Raw genomic sequence first — 15,007 nt, 5'->3', positions numbered from 1 at the left:
TTGTTTGTTTGTTTATTTTTTCCTGTGAAATACAATTCTTATAATAGTAAAATTATTGCTTTATGGCTTTGTTTTTTAGGGTTCTCAGCATCTTACAAAAGCCTAGTCACTGTTGACACTCTTTTTTTTACTGTGGGACACTTTGTCAAGGAAAGTAATAAGGACTTTTGAGACCACTTCTCAAGCTAGTATTGGGGCAGAGGGCATAATTACATCTACTATTACAATAAAACAAGATTTCAGAGACACTCATGTATTTGGCAGTTATAAGAGACCATTATATCATTTTCTAGTTTTTAAAAATTGTATTTTGCAGGCATTTGTGAACTGTCCCTTTAGTACACTTTGGAATTGTTGCTCTTTCTTTTTAACAGCACTTTGGTCTCTTTTGTCCCATCCATGCAAATCCATCTCTTGAGTGAGTCAGATGGTGGCTTTATGCATGGTTAGTTTTGTAGGGCTGAAGTTCTGGTGGGATGAACATTTCCTATTATTCTTAGATGAGTCTTAAGCTAAACAATGAGGGCCCAAAGATGCAGAAAGAAATCACTGTAGAAATTTTTGGACTGCTTGGGAAAAAAAGTACCTGAAGTGGGCTGGGAAAAGTACTTGCAGTAGCTCAAGGGACCTCAGTGACTGAAGGTCTCCAGTGATATCCTTTGTTTTATATCCTTTCTGTTTAGTACCTTGAATGATCCAGTCCCTTTTTAGGGTATCCCTGTGCTCAGGGGGTATTACCTACTGTAGTGTAGTAAGTGTCATAATCATGCAGCATGAGGAAAAATGGCTGGTGTATGCTATTTATGGGATATATAAATTATTTTGGATCAATATATAAGACTTCTTCAGTGTTTACTGCAATTTTCCTTCTCTCTTGCCACCTTCCCCACCCTGCAATTGCCTTGAATTACTAAAGCTTATGTATAGCTTCTCAGAGCTCTTTTGGTTCCTAACTTTTCCTCACCCTGCCCTGGGAAGAGCTTTGGCACTGAATATGGATGTGATGATAACATCTTTTTTGACTAGGAAGGAAAAACGCTGTTAAACTGATGGCTTTAAATATTTTGTAACACAAATATAAATCCAGTTATTTTAATGAAAAGTACTAAAATCTGACTGGACAACCCATAAATGTATAGAAAGTATCTTTACTCTAATTCTGTGTGTAACCTGTCTACTTGGATGTGCATGCACAAACAAGCACTTTCTAATATATATATATATATATATATATATGTTTACCCCCAGACTCGGGAACAACTGCAAGCTGATCTTCTGAGGTGTCAGGCAAAAATTGAGGACCTGGAGAAAGCTCTAATCGAGAAAGGACAGGTAAAAGGCCCTCTTAAAATCCTCTACCACATCATTTTCTCCCTTGCATGCAGTGGTGCCATCTTCATTGCTTGCTGGTGTGTTGGTGTGACTGATGCAGCTTAATTGCTACTCCAGCAATAGACTGATTAAATAAAGTATTACATAGGCTAAGAAAATGCCATTAAAGATCCATTTTCTATCATGTAATACACTAAAGCGTAATATGGAAGTAACCGCGTGTACATGCTTTGTAAATTCTGTTCCCATTGTCATTTGGGGAAGGCCATTCTCCCATTTCCATTTTGTTTGTATTTGCTATAAATTCCAATAAAACATTCTATATTTGTACTGGAGAATATTTTTGGTGTGTAGCATAGAAAAATTCAAAAAAACAAATAGCTGCCACACACCCTCAGCTAGAGAAAGGAACCACTGACTGTATTTGTTACTGGAAGATGATTGAGATGTTACTGTCCTAGGCTTAAGTTCATGGAGGACCCAACTGCTTTCAAATTCCCGTACCATCACACAGAGTAAAACTAGGCTTTATGTTTCAGGATATCTTGTAAATACTTGATGACTATGTGATTGTTGATGCATATTTAATAATTTCTAGAAATTTCAGGAAGGCTGATTAATAGATACGAGAGTGCATTTAAAAGAAGTTCAGTTGCATAAATGTTAGAACACACTGAGAAAATTGGGGAGATGTTATTTTACACTTTATTGTTTGAAATAACAGTTTTAAGATTGCAAATAGCATATGGTAATAAAATGAGATACAGCTATCTATAGATAGACATTTCAAAGACTAATGATCCTGTAGCATTGAATAAAAACAACCTATGGATAATGCCAAGTTAATAATATTACTATTTTAATGGTTTATTATTTGTAAGAAAACTTTTATGTAAGATTTTGTATAAATACAAAGGTTTTGGGAACATATACAAATTAAGGATAAAAATTGTTTATCCTGTCTTCCACACAAACTACAATTTGCTTAGTAAATTCCATGTAAATAAAACATTACTAAAAATAGATAGTATGTTATGAATCTTTAAATGATGGCTCACTGAGCTGTTGGAAGAACAAATGAAACTGAAGACCTCTTGTGGATCTGCTGCTGACATTTTAGTGTGTTGATGATATAGGTGTTATGGGCAAATTGTCGTGTAATTGAAAACATTAACAAAATAGTTGACTATTACAGTGTAAGAAGTAAGTACTGTGTATGTAAATAAGTGAGCAAGGATGGCCATGTAAGAAACGATTACTGTGAGCTTGCTACCAAAATGGTATGTCAAAAAGGTATGCCTGGAAATTAGAATTAAATTAGTTATTACTTTGAGATTCATAACCACATTTTCAACCTTGTATCTCTTAGTAATCATGAGAAGGCCAACAGGGATGTGACAAGGAGCAATATGATATTGTCTCTAGTGGGCTAGTGTGTACACTGAGCATTAGCTTTCCACAGAAGTGGTGACAGTGTCTTCCCAGGAGCTCTAGACCTGCTCAGCTCTTCTGACCTGTTAGTATTTACATTCAACAAAATAAATGGTTGTGATGATAAACTGACTTCTTTGTCCACTATGTGATTTTTTTAAATTATTTATTTGTCATTTAAGAGGTCATGGTAGTGATGATGATTTAATAATACTTGTGAAATGTTTATTTTGGTAACCACTCTGTAAAGTGCGTTTGAAAAGGAAACAATTAATCAAAAGATCCTAGTGTATATCCCAGGAATTTTTAGTCTTACTTTGCAGCTTTAAGAAATAGAAGGAGTGAAGACCTTCACAATTTCACTGAAGTAAAATTCAGAACAGAAGTTTAGAATCTTATTGTTAAAAATGATTTGAAGCTTGGTTTATAACAATTTATGTGTAATTTCAAAGTGTCAAAGGCTGTTGTTAATCACTTCTGAGCTCAATCTGTTAGAATTCCCCTAGACATAAAAAAACCTAATAATCCATTTCTGCAAGGTACATTGAGGTGCATGCATACAAAATATTATATTAAGGGAAGCAAATTTATAACATATGAATAGTGGTATATAATCTCAAAATATTGGAGTATGTAATGTTCCAGATGGATTTTTTTTTTCTGAATGTTCAGCTCTCTTGGTGACCTGTTGTGCATATAAATACAAACACACTGAAGTTAAGATTTTTTTCAGAAAGCTGAGTGGAACTAACTTCATCAAGAAAGACACAAGGTTAACTATCAATAGGGCAAATTAATAAATTTTTTTCTACTTGTGTGAACTGGAGTAGTGGAACTTGCAGGTCTGGTGTAACTGTTGAACCTGCCTCTTACCGTATGCATGCATTGGGTTATGCACCCTAAGTCAGTGAGTGCAACTCTTTGTTCATTCCTTGACCTATGTAAAATGCTAGTTAAATGTTAAACTAGACATTAGATTTTATTTTCAACATCTCTTAAATTTGTTTGAAAATTTCTTGACAAACGTCCTGCCTTTTCGGTACATATTTTACTATATTTTTCTTAGTATGATACTTTTAACATCATAAACCTGAAGAGCTTATTTACTGTATGAAAGTTAAAACACACTTGCACATTTTTGTATTTATGTGGGAAAAGGAGAATGACCAGTAGAATATGTAAATGTGATGGACAGTAAGCAGAAAAGCTAAACTTTTGAAAAAAATGTAAATATATCATAACATTTTAGATATTGTTGGTTGATGTGTCAAGGCTAGTTGATGGGCTGGGATATCCAGATTTCATTAATTTCTTGTGCAGCATCAGTGTGCAAACATCTTGCTGACAGAGTAAGTATCAGCCTTAATACTTTAGTAAAGACATTTCAACATGTGAAACTGGCTGTTATAAACCATTAAATTTGAATATCCAGCTATGACTGGCAGTGGGTTTTTTTTAACTTAAGTCATTTATAGGGATATTTGATGAGGCCTTTTGAAGCCGTGGAAAAACCCAAAAGCAAAGATCAGCTTTTCAACAAGTGATCAAATGGAAATAAGGTTTTCAAGTGGAGTATAGAATGTCCTAGATCACTGCCCTTCCTCCATAGCCTTGAATTCCTTATCACAAATACTGTGCGTTAGCCTGATTCTCACACTTTTAGCAGAGGGCAATTAAATGCGTACTAATAAAGCTTATTTTCAATCATTCGGGTAACTAAATGTTTTTTCTTCCCTTTCTCCATTGGATTTGCATTACACCACTGAAAATTGGGATGATTTTGCAATAAAGTTCCCATGGAAAGTTACAACGGAAAGAAACAGTTTTGAATTAAGCTGTGTAAATAAATGCCTTTAAAATGACATAAAATATCATATGACTGAGTTCACCCAAATTGTTATACGGAAAGATTTTAAAGTATATGCTTAGCTGGAATATATTAGGAAAGAAGAGACTCAGCCTCAGGAAAATAAAGGAATTTTTATTTTCTCTGTAACTTAAAATGCTATTGATCCTTGAAATATTTATGAAAGCCTTTATTTTTTGATGCATGACCATTTTTATACATGAATGTACAATTATGTCTGAAATCATCCAACTCTTGTGGTTATTCATTTTTCTTGGTTAAAGAAATATATATACTTTCAATATTTTAATCTTCTTCTTCCTCACAGGATTCAAAATGGGTAGAAGAAAAGCAGTTGTTAATCAGAACAAACCAGGAGTTACTAGAGAAGGTATGTGTTCAGAATCTGGGAATATTTTCATAATTGCTGCCCTTTCTTATAAAAGGAAATGAATGTATGAAGTACTGGAACATCAACGTGAAAATTGGTTACTTTATTTCTCTCCGAGAACAGAACTTCAGATAAGTGTCTGATTAAAGTACCAGTATGTTTTTGTACTCTTTGGGAATGGAAGCTGCTCTTTACTGTGGGATTACATGTTGTGTTGTCAACAGTTGAACCCAACCTGGCTGATGTTTCTAGTGTCCAACAAAACAGAATTGAAAATATTAAGCATAATGTGGAATCTTGTATTTTGTAAAAAAGTTACACAAAGATTATTATTGTCCTGATCACTAATAAAATTGCCTACTCCCTTCAGCCTCCCATTTTTTACAGTTTTTCTACACATGTGATACTGATTGATTTAAGACTATTATATCATTTACTGTCTGAGATACGCAGATCTGAGCACCTCATTGTGCTTCACTGGTATTGGTGGGAAATTTAGTACTCAGGAAGTCAAATAATTATTTTTTGTTAATTATAGTACTAGCTCAATATTAAAATAATAGGAATAAGATAACCAATGAAAAATTCATGGCTAAAAGTAGCTACGGCTGGACTTACTTTATTCAGACACTTACATGGGTATTATAAGTATATTATGCCAGATGTTCCACTTTTATTTAGTTTCATACAAAAAAAAAGATGACCCAGTTAAGCTAGACAGGAGACCAAAGCTATTAGTTGGCATAATGAGTAGTGGATTTTCAATTTCTGTTTTGTCATTATTAGCACCCCAAAGCACAAATCTGCAAAATTAACTAGTAGGCATCAAAACCTCTCCATTATTGTCTTTCATATACTGTAAAGAGTAGATGTCTAGTTATGCGAAGACAATGAGAACAGCCTACACAAATGTGAGTGTAACCTAGTTTCATTGACTTGTTTTTAAAAAATAAGCTTGTATTGCTTAACTTATTTAGATATAATATTAATGTCACTTTTCATACTACTAGATTACTATTCTAAGAGATCATTGACCATTTGCTGCTCGCAGTTCTCACAAAAACTTTCTGATGTGATGTTCCTTTATCTCCAAGACATGGCCCAACATCTAATGAGAAACTAAAATAAGTTTTGTCTCAACCCCCTCTTCATTACTCTGTACAGTGTCTTTTTCACTGCTTATGGAGTGTTATGATGATGTGTTTTTCTCATAGATTTACAGAATGGAGCAAGAAGAGCATCAGCTGAAGAATGAGATGCAAGACGCAAAAGACCAGAATGAGCTGTTAGAATTCAGAGTGCTAGAGCTTGAAGTAAGAGATTCTCTCTGTTGCAAACTCTCAAATGGAGCAGAAATTATGTTTGAACCCAAGCTGAAATTCTTGTAAAGATTACTGATGTCTGGTGCATGTTTAAGGGAAATCACTTAGGTATCTATTTTTTAATTGTTGTATTGTGAGATAATGAACATGATGCCAATGCCTTAATAAGTTTTGAAGAGAGTGCTCACTAATGTTTATAAAGATGTAATATAGCTAATATATATTGCATATAGTTTGTTTTTCATCTAATAAAATATTTTGTTTTGCAATGTTTTGCCTTTTTTATTTGTTTCATTTCCATAACTGCTCCTTTCCTGCATGTAAAATCACTTGGTATGTGTACTACAGCCTTGGTTGGCATTGTTTCAATTAACACACCTTCTCACATCTTGCATGCAATGATCTGACTAAAGATCTGACACATCCATCACATCAATGTATAATTGCTTTAAGTCACAGTAAGATTGACAACATCTATATGAAGTAAAATCATCTTAAAAGAACGCATTTTTATATCAGCTTTAAAATAATTTGTCTTACCTTTTCTGTTTGTATAAAATGGTCATGAACTGGAAATAGTTGGCATCAGCCAATGGCAAAAGGAAAAAAACCCTCTAAGTCTGTCAAAGTTAAACTAGTGAAACACAGCTACAACTTCTGTACGTGAAAGTAGTATGTTGCCAATAGCAAACAAATTCGATACTTTGCATAAACAAAATATCCGTCAAATTATTTGTGAATAACAGTTTTAACATGTAGCCTGTGGTTACAGTAGAAAACAATGGTTCTCATCATGTTGTAAGTGGGGCCCATGTGGAGCTTAGTAACACTTAACTACTCCTGTGTGATGCCCAGTTGTCACACAGTTCTATTGCCTGATAACACGCTGTTCAACTTCAAAGATTATCGGCATTCTTAACACCATTTAGAGTGAACTCTCTGAGAAATCTGTCACTGTCACTCCTCCATAATTTTCATCACCCAGCACGTTTCACCATAAATCTTGGCATGTGTAACTTCTCTGACAGCGACAAAAATGTCGTGTCTTCCTATCACGTGGATGTTCTCCCTTTTGTATTTGACCTTTCTGAATCTTTTTTTAATCCTTTACCTATCAACCATATATTTTGATGTCATAGCCCATTATATTCAAAATTGTGAATTTAGGTTTTTAGAATTTCAGTAGAAGTTCAGGATAGATAAATAAATATATAACTCAAATAAATATCTATTCTATTAAGCAACTGTAAAATACTGAAGAATTTAGTATTTGAATTGGCAGAAACACTAGAAACTGCTTCCTAAAGTGTAAGTACTCTTAGAAGTAGAACAATTAATTTTTTTTTCTTACTAAAAGAAAAAAAAGTGCTTCAATACAACCTTTAGGAATGCCTTTTTCACACAGAAGAATCACATCAAAAATAGCTCAGAGTAATATGTTGAGGTCTTCCGTGTGCCAGATCTTTAAGGGCTTGTTTCACAGAATAGCAATGGAAATATTTTTGTGTGATTGCAAGAAAAGGGTTTTTTTTCCTTAGTAGGTAAGCATGTAGACACAAATGTGACTGACAATGTGAATGCTTTAGTAAAATCATGAATTCTTCTGGTAATCATGACAGTATTTTTTTAGAAAGCAATTAAATTATTTCAGATGAAAATTAAGCTAGAATAGAAAACACAACCATTTTTCTGTCATATAATGCAAGCAAATTCAGGTGAGTTTAATGCACTAAAATAATTTTTAAAAAAATATTAAAGGGTGACTGAATTGGACAAGAATTTGCATTTCAGTTTTGGATTACAGGAACTAGGTCATTTAAGCAAATTTCAAAATTAGACTGTTAATGCAAAAATTATTTTAAATAGAGTATATGAGGTGGGGGAAATGTATAGAGTACAGAGATATTTCCCTCTATATTGTTGTTTCAAATTACGTTTAAGCTAGTTAATGAACAAGAGTTACCGTGCTTTGCAACTTGCTTGAGTGGATGCAGCCCACTTTCCATATCAATTAAAGCACCACATTTTGTGTTTTAGCATATTGGGCAGGGCACGGATGGTCATAGGAACTAAAATATTTGCAGTAACTCCCTTTCATTATACTGTCAGAAACTGAAGCTCTTCTTGCCAGTGCCGCCTCCTGTAATATGGAGAGGAAACTTTTCCTTACTTGTGTTCCCATGGCCATAGAGAATTCAGAGTAAGATGAAATGCCTTGGTTGCTCAGAGCCTTAATCCATTCATTTTCACTTGCATGATAAAATTTAATTTAAGTAAAGTGGCGTATTTATTGTTTTACTGTATTTCTACCTACTGAAAAAGTAATAGGCAGGTGTTTTGAAGAAGCACGTGAAGATCAAGTTGATAGGCTGGATAAGTTTTAGAAATTATATAGTTTTAGATAAACAGGAATTTATAGTTTTTAGTTTTGGCACAAAGAATATCATAAATGTAGAGTAGTGCTGCCTTTTAACATCTTCCAACATCCTGGGTTGTTCAGTGAACAGGACTGGGGATTTTATATGCTCTAATAGAAAGTTTAACCGTAGAACAAACAGGGAACAGATATGCAGCTTTAATTTTATTGAGAAAATCTTCAGTGATAATACTATTTCATGACGGAGTTTAATTTTTAATGTAATTTATTCTTTCTAAATCACTGTTTGTTCCATGAAAGAAAGCAATAGTTAAATACAGTTATAACCAACATATAAAACCGCAGGCTTTTAGGGCTCGATGCAGGTATTTGGCAAGTGTGAGAGGGTTTCACCATCTGAGGAGTGTTGGTTAATTTTGCAGAAACTATGCGTGCATGGAACCGGTTGGAAGCTAATACCATTTTTGTGCTTAGCTAAAGCCAAAATCTTTCACATACGTTGAAAGTAGGAGGACATACCATATATTTGGAATGTGAATAGGAATCTGCCTTTTTAATGTACAAGTATGCTTTGAAAACATAGGAAACAAAGATTTACATATAGTCACAAGTGTTGTTTTTAAACAAAATCTTTCCTCAGGAGAGAGAACGAAGGTCGCCGGCATTTAATCTTCATATAACCACCTTCCCTGAAAACAATGGAAGCGCACTTCAACTGTTCTGTCAACAGGAAGGAATAAAGGTATATGTAGAGCATTCATAAGGGCTGGATGGCCAGGAACTTTTTTGGAATGACCAACCCAATACCCAAAATAATGGTTTGCCTCCTTACTGTAGGGAAGAAAATCTGAAAAAATAAATATAGTAAAAAAAAAGATATTTTTAACTGGGGAAAGAGTTTCATAAAAATATAATCTGGTGGTCTGTCAGGAGTTCATCAATGAAAATGAAGGCTGGTCAATCAAGATAATTTACATTTAGTTTAGGGTACTCCTATGAAAATGTTAGAAGAATGTAAATGTTGACATGGATCATTGGCAGAGTTGCTACAGTATTTTGTTCTTTATATTAAATGTTTTCATCTAAAGTCAGAAATACAACATTAATCTATTATTTTACACTCAATTTAGTGTGGCACTTATGCTTTTTGTTGTTTTTGTTGTATTAATATGCTTAAGTTATTTGCCTAGGTCAGGGCCTTGAAGCATGAGGTGCCTGATCAAAAACTCATTCAAATAAGTGAGATTCTATCTACCATTTTAAATCAAGCAGAAGGCAGTTGGTTAGCTTCACTAAGAGTAAGCAAGAATTACTCTTTTTATGGCTGTTCTTCCTTGAATAGTCTGGCTGTACAGGTTGATTTGCATACTGGTTCACTTAAGACTGAATTCAGACTTCCTTTGTGAGTAATGTTACACAACAGGCCAGGGTACCTTTTCTACAAGCAACTAAAGTGGAAATCTCTATGTTATACTCCATGGCACTCTCTAGTAATTTATGCTTGTATCTGTAATTATATTTACAAGTCCTCTTAAAGAAGGCTTGTTTCTATTCAGTGCCTTCATAAGCACAATATTGTCTTTATTGGAAATAAACTCAAATTTTAGGCTGCATATTGTTGGGGAGCTGAGTAGTCTAAAAGAAAAAAAAAAAAAAAAAAGTTAAAACCTGATTATTACCTACAGGTTTGGTTGGGTAATTGTTTCCCAAACCACAAAAGGAGTCATCAGTTAGTATATTACCTTTCAAATAGAACCTCCATGGGACGCCAGCCCTGCTTTTTTAGCTTATCCCTTATTCTAATTTGCATGTTGGCTGTAACACGTACAGCTTACCAGGATCTAGAATTCATAGTTTTTCCACTGTCTTCAGTTGCATTCCAAAACAGAGGTGTTTTTTTCAATGTGCCTTTTCAGTTCACTTACCTGGAATCAGGGACAGTCACCTATCAATGGACATACTGAAATTGTTGACTTTTTACATGTTTTCAATGTCTTTTGAAATCATTAGCCATCAGTAACAAATTAGATTCTAGACAGATGCAAAATTCGATCTGGTTTCTAAATATTCCTATATGCTTCATCATGGAAATAAATGAAGTAGAATGAATATTTCTGGCTCAATAGTTGCAAGAACTTGCATGTCTTACTGAATTTCATTCTTCACTAGTGTAACTGATCAGCTGAAGTTTACATTCAACATTGTCAATGCTGATCAAAATCAATAATTTTAACATCAATCCAAACACAAGTGTGTATTAAGCTCTGCACCATTCTAAAATTATTGATGTGCTCTTTTTAATAACTAATGTAACATTTGGAGACACTGCTGAAGTGTTTGGGGAGAGACAGAAGAGAGGAAGGGACGTCCCAGAATAGGGCACATGTAATTCCTCTTTTGGAGCCCGGATGGACTAATTTGTAGTCTCTCCCACATCTGTGTCTGGTCTTCAGGAAATCTTTCATTTCTTATTAAGTGTTCCTCGCTGGAGTCTGTTAGCGACAGAATCATGAGCAAATATATTCTGCTGTGGTTATGTAATTTGCAAGCATAGCTCGTTTAGCTTTTAAAAATTTTAAAGATCGATCATTCTGAGTACCCACACAATGCAGATGCACAACACATAGACACAAAGCAGCATGCAATGTGCTGTAAGTAATGAAACCAGTGAGCCAAGACACAGCCCTGTGAAATGTTGGCCTCTTCTAAAGAGTGCTGAATATGAGTAGAAGTTGAGTGATTAGCGCAGGTTAAACAGTTCCATGAACCTTTCCAACAATTTTTTGCAGTAGAAAATAGGCGCCTGAAGCCTAGGAATGGTTCCTGGCACTGTGCAAAACACAGAAATTGTGTGAATGTATCCCTCTCTCTCTTTTTTTTTGTATCAGAAGAATGTTTTTCTTGATTTCAGTGACTGGGCCTTAATAAGGATGGGTTGTGGATCTGGGGGATGACTGGCAGAGAAACATGGTTTTCTACTCACAAAGGTTGTGAGCTGAGAGTGCTTGGTGGAGCATGTGCAGCTCACTGTGCAAATTCCCTTCTACCATAACGCTGATTTGAAAGTCCACTTTTTTATTTAACAAAGAGAATAAAAACCAAACCACCCAACAAACCTTCTTTGCAATTATTTTGTTCATGCTCTCATTTTGACTTCTGTAGCTCAGTGTGCTTGATGCTCTGTTTCAAACAAAACAAAGTCCTTTCAGCCTGTTTATCAGTTTTGATCTTTCCTCTGCATACATCAGCAGGATGGTAAATGTGAATTGTAGAGGAATATTCTGCCTTCATACACAGACATCCAGGTTGCCTGCTATAATGAAGAGTGACATTTGGTTTTGTCTCTGAAAGTATCAATAACACTCTGTAATTGTGATGCAAAACCAGTGTTTCACTTAATTATATTTCAAGTCTTTTTTGCATGCAGAAGTGAAAAAAGGCTACATAAAATGTAACATATAAAAACTTTCTCACCTACCACATAAAAAAATAAGTGTTAACCATCTTTTTCAGGACGTGAATATATCTGAACTTATGAAGAAGCTAGATATTCTTGGAGATAATGGGGTAACAATTTTTTAATTTCAAATATACCTGTAGTTTTATGGTTACTTTAAAGCATTTTTTCCCACAGCAGAAAATAACATTCAAGAGAGTGCACAGAGTGATTTTTATATGTTTATATTTGCATGAACAAAAATTGTTAGGTACTGTGTTTACAAACTTAAAATCTTTCAGGTAAAGTGATACTAGTGAAAAGTGTATTTCTGAAGATAGGATTTGATCTTGGCTGAATGACATATCAAAAATAGGAACTGTAGTAGGCAGAGCAAAGATATATCAAACAGGCTAGGAGATAAAAATAAGGAAGTAAAAGCCAGACCGAGTTGTTCCTGATTTTTCTCTTGAGTATTAATAGTGGTAGTAGCACCTGTTAAGGTAAAAGATGGCTCTGCCAGAAATGGATTTACTGGGAGAAAAGACAAGGATAACTGGTTCCCTTTTGCCCCCTGTATTGCCAAATAAATTATAAAATCTTTGTCATGTGGCTGGGGCACAAACATTCATGGAGCTGGGTCCAGTTTGAGGTCTTTATAATGCTAGTTTTAAGCTCTAGATTTACTTTTAATGTTCAAATTTGTGTGGAGGTTTCTGTGGTACTTGATATATCTTTGCATTGGTTTTGTTAATGGGAAGCCTAGCTCTGAAGTGCATGTGGGGGAGATTCACTTGCTGCAGGGCTACCATTCAGTGAACTGACATTTTTGGGACTAGGAAAAAAGAAAAATTAAAAATCCCAGACAGAAACCACTTAATTTTCACTGAATAATGAAATATTATAAAAGTGTTGTGGGATTGACGTATGGAAATGAAGTGGAGACTAAGCACCCTTCGTTTAATTTTCAATACTTTCAATCATGGGATCCTTTATGGGCATATTTATAAAATGCTAAATGTTAGAACTGACTTATTATTTAAAATACAGTTAAAATTATCACTTTTTGAAATATGGATTTCCAATCCAATTAAAATGCATCTTTTTGTATTTTAGAATTTGAGAAATGAAGAACAGGTTGCAATAATCCAAGCTGTGACTGTGCTTTCCCTCTGTGAAAAGGTAGAATTCAGTAAAGATTTTTCTCTGCCTAAAGACTGGCCATGTCTTCTAAGATACCACATAATGTTGCCTGGGAAGCAAGGCTTCTGTGTTAAAGTCATCTGGACTGGAGCATGTATTCATCTTTACGTGACTTGAGATTGTGGTGTCTTGACATAAAATCAAACTTATAAAATAAACACAATTTAAAAATAAAGCCAAGTTTGGGATATATTCCCTTAGAATAAAGTACTAAAAAGCCACTTAACAGAAGAGACTTCATTCTCAGAAGTGCCAATGTACTCAGCTCTCTGGGAACAGGTTGCTGGGAAGTCCTCTGCAAGTTGTAACACCATGGTCCATTTTGGTTCATTCTGTGTATGACTGAAAAGCCTCTGAGTGGTATGTGGTCCTGTTCTCCATAAATTACTAGGCACAGATAACAAAAAATGATTTGTACAAGGTAGGTAACCAGTCAGGTCACTCAGTTGTGCTAGACTAGTTACTTGCTCTTCCAATTACAGAGAGAAAATAATCTGTATATGAATAATGATGACATGTAGACCTTAGGCAGACTTGCCTTTTTCTCTGAAGAAGTTTTGTTCATCCTTTTCATAGGTTTCTATTAAATCTTTCCTAGATGCATTTCTGAAATTCAGAATCTGAACTTTGAAATTAAAATTTGAGCATTTTGTGCTAATTGTTTTAATTGGCGTAATTTTGGTAATTACTTATCTAAATATCTTAATGTAGAAAATCTAAACTAGGTAATTTAATAATCATTGATGTAAGTGTGTAATTGCTATAAGCAAAATAAAAATTAGGGAAAGTGTTATAACCCACATGGCTTTCATTGCATTAGAACATTAAAAAGAGGAGGAGATGATCATAGTCTAAATCCAACAAGGAAAGTGGAACAACTCCAGTACACAAGATAGCAAAACTGACTAAACTGTAGGGATTGGTTTAGGTTATTATTCCTCAAGTAATTTAGTTCTCATGAACAAGTGCCACTGGAACTGGTGAGTTTGTTTAATTTGTGTCAGTTCCGCAGAATAAAACATACACTTTGTTATCTATAAATTATTTGCATTAGCAACTGATGACAGCAATAAGGGATTGGAAGCTTTGTCAACTAAAATAATTCCTTAAAGGAGTAGAAACATACAATTACAATGGCGATTTTATTTATTTATGCTAAATTTAGTCTATAATTTCATTTATTTTCTTTTTTTTTTTTTTGATAAAATTTCTGCCAGTTCCTGGTTTGTCTCTGTTTTGTTTTTTGTTTGGTTGTTTCCTTCATGGTCATGTCACATAATCTGGTTATTACAGAAACAGAACCCTCCATCAGAAAGATGGAGATTTTAGTTTTATCTTCTATAGAGAAATAGAGTTCATTTAAATAATGAGATTTAAATAGTTCATGTTATCTATGGACTCTATCAATTTGATGCTATTTCAGTGAAGTGCCTCACAGTAACCTAGTAAGTACAAGATGACAGCAAATTGAATCAAGAGGGTATCCTGAGAATCATGAATCCTTTTCATTTATTTCATGGTGCACGTTTGAGGTACAGGCTAATCAAGTGACTCTAATTTTCTCCATAACAGAAGGCACTATCCATACCCAAAGTTTACTAGGCCAAAGAATAATGGAAAGTAGCCCTACACTGTCCTTAACAAAATAAACACGATACCACGTTTCATA

General features: G+C 34.3%; 1 protein-coding gene across 8 annotated transcripts in view; it reads left to right on the top strand.

Annotated features, from left to right (window-relative positions):
- The window catches only part of LOC309439317 (janus kinase and microtubule-interacting protein 1), a 119,452-nt gene extending 105,995 nt beyond the window's left edge, over positions 1–13,457 (top strand). For 7 of the 8 annotated variants that reach the window (XM_082051743.1, XM_082051745.1, XM_082051744.1 and 4 more), the window contains 6 exons: positions 1,249–1,332; positions 4,938–5,000; positions 6,215–6,313; positions 9,340–9,441; positions 12,213–12,266; positions 13,252–13,457. In XM_082051743.1, coding sequence (XP_081907869.1) covers positions 1,249–1,332; positions 4,938–5,000; positions 6,215–6,313; positions 9,340–9,441; positions 12,213–12,266; positions 13,252–13,455 — 606 coding nt within the window. In that variant the 3' untranslated portion in view covers positions 13,456–13,457. Of the gene's footprint in view, positions 1–1,248; positions 1,333–4,937; positions 5,001–6,214; positions 6,557–9,339; positions 9,442–12,212; positions 12,267–13,251 lie in introns of those variants that run through there. The other variant, XM_082051750.1, reaches the window with a different exon arrangement.
- The last annotated feature ends 1,550 nt before the right edge of the window (positions 13,458–15,007 follow it).

The sequence above is a fragment of the Streptopelia decaocto genome, assembly GCF_964273445.1.
Source record: "Streptopelia decaocto genome assembly, chromosome: 4".
Taxonomy (NCBI): Eukaryota; Metazoa; Chordata; class Aves; order Columbiformes; family Columbidae; genus Streptopelia; species Streptopelia decaocto.
This window is presented reverse-complemented; position numbering and strand designations above follow the sequence as displayed.